Source organism: Orycteropus afer, unplaced genomic scaffold, assembly GCF_000298275.1.
Source record: "Orycteropus afer afer isolate SDZICR_OR568_19922 unplaced genomic scaffold, OryAfe1.0 scaffold00751, whole genome shotgun sequence".
Taxonomy (NCBI): Eukaryota; Metazoa; Chordata; class Mammalia; order Tubulidentata; family Orycteropodidae; genus Orycteropus; species Orycteropus afer.
This window is the reverse complement of record NW_006922338.1, coordinates 452,282-459,470: the sequence shown is the minus strand read 5'-3', so window position 1 is coordinate 459,470 and position 7,189 is coordinate 452,282. Positions and strand designations below refer to the sequence as shown.

Here is a 7,189-nt window from a genome sequence, read left to right as displayed (position 1 = left end):
TAATTTATACAAAGAGAACCACAGTGTCACAGTTGAATTACATTTACTGTACAAAGAAATAAAAACCGTTTGGAGAGAACACAGAACGGAGCAAGTCCACAGTAGCGAGGGTAGTGTTGACGTGCGTGCAGAGCTGTCTGCATCCGCGAGGAAAAACTAAGTCTGTGGGTTCTGTCACGGCTTCAAGGAAGGGCCCATCTGCAGCAACAGGGTGGGGGCCTGGGGGCAGGTCTGCAAGTCCAGTGATGGCCAGCCACTTGCTCAGGGCAGTCTCAGGAAATGCACCAGCCACCTGAGATGGCCCAGAGTGGTGGAATAGGCCAGGGGACCAAGGACAGGAGGTAGAGTTGAGCACCAGTGTGACCAATGGCCGCTTTCCCCAGGCTGGGTGGGGGTGGGGAGGGGAGGACCCGCTCAGGACGTGATGTCCCTTGCAGCAGCAGCTGTACCAGCGATCAACTCACAGCAGTGGTAGACCCACAGCACATCCGTGAGGACAAGGCATGGTCACCGTGCACTGGGGCTATCCAAGGATGGCTGCTGCCCAGTGTGCCGTCCCAGCCCATGGCTCCCAGACCTATGTGTAGGAGTGCTCAGCCTCTGCAGGGCAACCTGCCCAGCCCCTGGGGACGTATGCATTCTCTATGCCAGGGCTGGTGACAGGCAGGCACACGGCTTCATCCAGGTCAGTGTACTGCACGTGGCCCACCCTGCGTCCCAATGGGTCTGTATCCAGGATGTGATCCCCTGTATCCAGGATGTGATGTGAACACACAACCAAAGCCCAGCTCTGACAGACGTCCCATTCTCAGCCTCCCGTCCCCTCCAACCGTCCCTGGCAGGCACTGCTGCAGCCGGGCCCCCGATGGCCCTTAAATGTACAAAAACAGGCCACGTGTTTTCTGTGAATAAGGTGGGCGCAGCCCCCTGACTCTGGACGCCCTGAGGCTCCGCCCATGGTGGCTCTGCCTCCTTGAATGCCCGGACCCCTCCATCCTCTCGAGCCGGCTCCAGCAGCCACACACCCTCCGCCGAGCTCAGGCCGGGAGGGGAACCCGGCGTCCTGGGCGGTGCCCCACGTCCTCTGGCTGCGCCCCCTGCCGAACCGTCTGCCCCCCTGGCGCGTGCTGGCGGCGGGCGTGCTGGGGCAGCCAGGCCGCTAGGAGATCTTGCAGTTGCTGCGGGAGCAGTTCTGGGGCGGGCTCTGCGGGGGCCGGATGGAGCGAGACCGTTTGAGGCTGTTGCCTTTGCTGCCCCCGCCGCCGCCCCCGCCGGCCAGGGAGTAGGAGCGGCCGTGCATCATGACGGCGTTCATGCCGTTGGCCATGGAGAAGGACTTGAGGTGGCTCTTGATGGTGACGGGCAGCGGCAGCTTGTCAATGAGGTGCACGGGCGTGCAGGACACGATGGCGCGGCAGCAGAGGTCCTGCAGGCTGAACACTGGAGGGTGGGGGAACGGGTCAGACTGGGGCGGTGTCAGGGACGCGTGGGGGCAGGCAGTCAGCAAAACGGAGAGGGTCCGGCCAGCAAGGGGCTGTGATCGGCTGGCCTACCCAACGGCGGGAGTGGCATGGGGCGGGGCGGCGGTGGGCCGGCCAACAGGGCGCGCCCAGTGGGCGTGGCCTCCGAGTGGTGCCTTGTGGGAAGTGGGCGTGGCGTCTGGGCGGGGCCTTGCGGACAGTGGGCGGGGCTGGGGCACTGGCGGGCCTCACCGCGGTTGGGCCTCCAGATTTTCTCCATGCCGTGGCGCATGAGCACGATGCGGGACAGCTCTGTGAAGGACTCGGTCACGTTGAAGTTGCACAGCGGGCTGACCTCGAAGAACGTCATGCAGTTCTTCTCGGCGTATGCACGTGCCTGCTCCGTGGGCACCTGCCGCTTGAAGGCCAGGTGCAGACGGTTCCCCACCAGGATCCGGGGGACCCCGGGTGCGTGCTGCGGGGCACAGGGCTCAGGAGGGACACGGCAGCCAGCGCCCCTCCCGCCCCGTGGGGTCCCGGACTGGCCTCTGGCCGCGCTGATTCCCGCGGGGGTCAAATCTAGCCTGGCCCACTGAGCCAGGTCTGGCCGCTGCTCCCCCACTGCCTGCCCCACCTACCTCATCAATCTCCTTGATCCACCGGTCGATTCCGTCGAAGGACCAGCGGTTGGTGATGTCGTACACCAGGAGGATGCCCTGCAGAAGCTGGGGGTCAGCCACGGCTCTGTCCGGCGGGACAGTCGCCAGCAACAAGGGTGGAGCGCAGGTGGGGTCACCCTCCACCAATGCAGGGCCAGAGCAACGGAGCAAAGGCCACCAGCGAGCAAAAGAGGCGCAGAATTCTGCTGAGACGGCCCCCCTCAAACGCAGGGAACCAGACGGGGGCACCAAGCCGCCCCCAACATTCATCTATACACCCTCACAGGGACACGGGGGCAGCGTCACTGGGAGCTCAGATGGGGTCCCGAGCCCATGCCCTCTCTCCCAGTTTCCTTCCCCCCTTCCCGTCAGGATGTGGGGACAAGACACATGACAGGCATGACCCTGGAACTCAGGAGCTCCAGCCAAATGCCCAGCTCCATGAGGCTGAGGCAGACTGAGGCGTGGCCTGGGCTGGGCAGTGGGCCACTGTGGAGACTTCCTGGCAGGCAGAGGGAGATGCTGGAGCAAGTGGACACCAGATGGGGACATCCCCTCCCCACACCAAGCAGGACAGTGGGACGGCAGTGTGGATGTGTCTGACACTTGAACCATGGTCTGGCCATGGTGGTGGACCAGCTAGCCACCAGCCTGCGCCTGCCACCAATCCATTGGTGGCCCTGTCCCCGGCGGCCTGGGGGTGTCAGGCCCCCAGCAGCCCAGGAAGGCAAGTGTCCTTGGCAGGCCTCCTGCTGCAGTGAGCTCTGCCCTGGGGGCACTCCAGGCAGCGGCAGGCAGAGCCTGCCTTCTCAGCTCCACACTGGCCACGGGTGTCAGTCACCAGGTGCTCTTGGTCCAGCTGTAGACAGGCTGCTGCGGGCCCTCCCGCCACATCCCTCAGAGACCAATTACTCTGAACCTGGGCCTGGGGCAAAGCTCACCGGGGTCCCCCACCTCCTCTCTGCCCTGGATTCCATGCAGTGCACTGTGGGTGACGCCTCACAAGCTCACCTCAGAATTCCATTTGAGGGGCACAGTCCAGACAGCCACACATTCCTTATCCACAAAGTCTCCATCATGGGGGGGCACCCCATCTCAAAGTGAGGTGATTCTGCGCCTACACCCCAAAAGATTCAGGTCCAGTCCCCAGGTCCTACTGGGGCGGGGAAACGCTGCTGACCCTGCACTCCTGTTCCCTGGACCACAAGCCTCCCTGAGCCTGGCAGGGTTGCGATGGGAACATCGGGACATCCGCCCCGCGTTCCCAGGAGTGGATCTGGCCGCTTGGGGTGGCGAGAGAAGGCCCACCGTTGCTACCGGCGCGGGGTGTGAATGGAGGAGCTGTGCCACCAAAGACATGCACTACAGTGCGCCCTGCGATTCCAAGAGATGTCCCAGATGTTCCCAACTCGCCCGAGGGTGCCCGTCACAGCGCTGTTTATCACAAGGAACTCCAGGGACGGCTGCGCCAGCCACACAGACAGACGACAACAACATTAAAAACAACACTTTGGAAGTCGCTGTGGATGGAACTGAGTCCCCAAAGGAGACAGGTTACAGTCCCAACCCCTGTATCTGACTGGGGCCCTGTGTGGGGAAATGAGGTTTTCTTTGCCGATGTTCTCAGAGTGGGGTGGGTCCTAACCCCAACCCCTTCTGTGTGGTGTTTCATGACAGAGGATGGACACGGGAACAGTCACGTGGGGGAAGCCGGCCTGTGAGGCCCCCCTACCAGCCAAGGAGCCCCAAGCACACCAGGGCTGCCAGGTGCTGGAGGTGAGAGGGCTCTTGCCTAGAGCTCTGGGGAGGTGAGGCCTGCTGGTGCCCCGAGTTAGCACGTCTGGCCTGCAGAAGCAGCAGAGAGCACAGCTCTGTTCTTTCAAGCCACCAGCTGCGTGGTATTTTATACACGGCCTCAGGGGACTCAGAGAGCAGCAGGTTTGCCGATCACAGAAAAAAACACCCACTAGACTGACATCAAGACGCAGGTCCTAGACATCATGAGCAAAAAATAAAAGTGTAACCACATCCACACCTTCACAGAACAAGCAGACAGTGATGCAAGCCAAATGCCAAGTGGGTGGGCAGTGGGTGACTTTTGTCTAAGCCTCCTTCCGTGAACACGGCCATGCACGTTCTTAGGAATGAAGCACAGCCCTCTCCGGCTGGCCGGGCCCACTTCACCCGCCCCGAGGGTTGCCGGAGCTCCGGGCAGCCCAGCAGCAGCCTTGCCTCCCCCCGGCTTCGGCAGGCGCTGCCCCCAGTCACTCCACAGCACGGTGCAAGTCTGGTGGGCCAGGGTTATGAGCAGAGGAGACACAGCCAGGCATGGGGAGGAAGGGCAGAGGCAAATGGTGACGATACCAGTCAGGTGACAGGCAGCAGGGACCAAAACAACTCTGGATTTACCACAGGAGGACAGTGAGAAACGGTACAAGACTCCCCGTGACCAGAACCCCCTGAAGTCCACGGTCACATGGGTTCACACAGGCTCCCTCCTCTAACCCCAGAATGGCCGCTGGGCGCCCCCAACGCCCCACCAAGTGCTGGCCACTCCCACCACAGACACACTCCACCTGCCACCTCACACCTGGATGTGTGGCCTGGCTCCTCACACCAGGGCGACCACACTGCCCATGGGACTTGGGCCCTACCGTCAGATCCAAGGCAGTTCTGTAGCCCTCTGACAAAGGTAGGCGGAGGTGGGAGACAGAACAAGAACTCAGGGAGACGCAGCTCCTGGTGCGTCTGGGTGTCAGGGATCCAGGAGCAGAAGGAGGTGGATGGAAAAGCGTGGGACAAGGTGAGCAGGCCCAGCAGTGGGAGCCCAGGCTACAGTCCAGGGCCGGGCTGCGGCTGCCCTCGCAGAAACGTGCACTGGAAACCGCCCCGCCCAGAGCAGGTGAGCCCAGAAACGCCGGCCGAGAACCTGCCACCACACCGAGGACGGGCTGTGCCCGACACTGCAGAGAACACAGATGACCACCCGGTGCCCGCTCCGAAGGGCGCTCCACGGGCAACGCAGCAGATTGCCAGCGGCTCCCCAGCAGAGCGCCACGCCATGGTGGTGACGTTCACGGCTGGGCCCCGTCAGGCCTTTCTGGGGGTTCCCAATATCCCCCCTTACCGTCGTTCCAGACGGTGCCCTTGTCTCTCCGTTTCCCTTTTTGTAACGAAAGATAGGCTGCAAAGAGGAAGGCTGGGGGTTCAGGTCCACCCAGACGTGCCCGGGAAGAAAGCCCTGTCAATCAACCTCTGAAAACTTAGCCACCGGAAACCCTGTGGGGTGCGTGCTGCCCTGCCACACACAGGGCCAGGGGTCGGGGTGGTGTGCATGGTCACTGTGAGAGATCAGGTGACCCAGAAAAACAGAAGGGAGACTTTGAATCTCCGGGGCATGATGGCTGCCAAGCCCCCAGAACTGGCTACTCCACTCACTCCTTGCAGCTGGTGGTGTCTCTGGAAGGCCTTCCTCTTCAAAGGCCCAGGTAACAAACGCTCTGTGCTACCTTCCACCTGAAACCAGCCCTGAAGTGTCTGCGTCTGGGTCCCCACCTCTGATTGCCGCTTCTCAACCTAACTTCGGTGACAGACGCCCATGAAGATCTTTCTGTCAGTCTTGAGTTTCTGCAAGGATGAGCAGTCGCAGTGGACCTGCACCCAGGGAGCAGCATGCCCCCTCCCCAGGGCCCTGTGCCCAGTTTCCACTCCTCTGCGGGAATGCGACAGGCACAGGCCACTCCGGGATGCCAGGACCTCTCACCTACCTCTGCACAGACTGAAGGAGCAACCCTGGCCGTACCCCAATACAGAGAACACAGCATGGAACCACTGCCAGGCTGTGTGCAGCCCCATCTCCCCAGCATGTGTCCTGAGGGCGTCCCAGCCTAGCCATCCCCAGAACCAGCCAGAGCCCCCACTCCTCCAAGTGGGCCTGGGCCACCCACAGCATGTACACTCAGCAGAAAGGAAGGATCCTGATCAAACCGGGCGAGGCCACAGGGCCTCCCCTTGGCCCTGTGAGCTGGACAAATAGCCCATGTGGGGCCCTCAGCAGGGCGTCCAGGAAGACGCGTCCCCCAGACAAGGAGAGGTTCTCAGTGGAAGCGTTTGCCGGATGGCAGCAGGCCTTCAGCGAGAGCCAGCCACGTCTGCCTTACCTGGGCGCCTCTAGAGTAGGACCTGAAGATAGTGCAGAATCTGCCTTGGCCCGAGGTGTCCCTGCAACATAGAGGGGGGTCAGCAGGGACATGGTCCCAGGACCCGCCTGCCCTCCTCATCCAGTCCACAGGGTCTGCCCACGGTTCACCCAACAGGGCTGGGAGCACAGTGAGACCGACAGCAAACCAACCCCTGCCTCCAGCCCTAGAGGGAGCATGTCGCTGGGGCCAGGTGGGGCATATCCTGACCGTAAAGTTCCAGAAAACTCTATGAGGACCACTGAGGAGGTAGCCAGTGGTACCCTGCCCGTGGGACGTGTCCCCCCACAGCACCCTCGCACCCGGGTGCTCCCCTAGCACCTCTGCTCTCACCCTGTGGCACCACTACCCCACCCCTCACCAGAGCTCAAGCTTCACTCGCCGGCCGTCCAGCAGGATGGTGGTTGTCTTGTAGTCGATCCCTGCAAGGAAGCAGAGGGTGGGGAGGGTGAAGGGGCCTTGTGGCTCCAGCCAGGGACTGGTCTGTGTGACGTCACAGCGGCTGAGGCGCCCTCACTGCAGGCCCGGCGCTGCCCAGCCACAGAGAGGGGTGTCGGCCGCCAGATGGACAGGGCTTCCTTGGTGCTGACACGTGCCTTGGCGCATCTCCTTGGGTCCCTGGAGTGTGCGAACAGGCAGGTGGGGCTTGCATGGAGTGCCATCAAGACAAGGACACCATGTCTGAGAGCTCCGAAGGCTGTGCACTGCCCTGGGTTCTTTGATTTTATACTTTTATGAGAGAAGCGGGGAGCAGAGATGTGGCAGACATTCACCCCACATGCTGGCCCTCAGCACTGGTTTACGAGAGACCTAGAAACTCCTCAAAGCTTCCTGCTCCAGGCTCAGACTCCCCCCCCCAGGCTCAGACTCC

At 62.2% G+C, this 7,189-nt stretch overlaps 1 protein-coding gene across 1 annotated transcript in view; it reads right to left on the bottom strand.

Moving 5' to 3' along the window:
* Positions 1 to 1,159: 1,159 nt before the first annotated feature.
* RAB40C (RAB40C, member RAS oncogene family) overlaps positions 1,160 to 7,189 on the bottom strand; it is a 14,009-nt gene continuing 7,979 nt past the window's right edge. Inside the window, exons 2-6 of the mRNA XM_007957452.1 lie at positions 6,680 to 6,740; positions 6,280 to 6,340; positions 2,099 to 2,176; positions 1,713 to 1,935; positions 1,160 to 1,440 (exon numbers count right to left, since the gene is read on the bottom strand). Of these exons, the coding sequence (XP_007955643.1) occupies positions 1,160 to 1,440; positions 1,713 to 1,935; positions 2,099 to 2,176; positions 6,280 to 6,340; positions 6,680 to 6,740 (704 nt within the window). The remainder of the gene's footprint in view (positions 1,441 to 1,712; positions 1,936 to 2,098; positions 2,177 to 6,279; positions 6,341 to 6,679; positions 6,741 to 7,189) is intronic.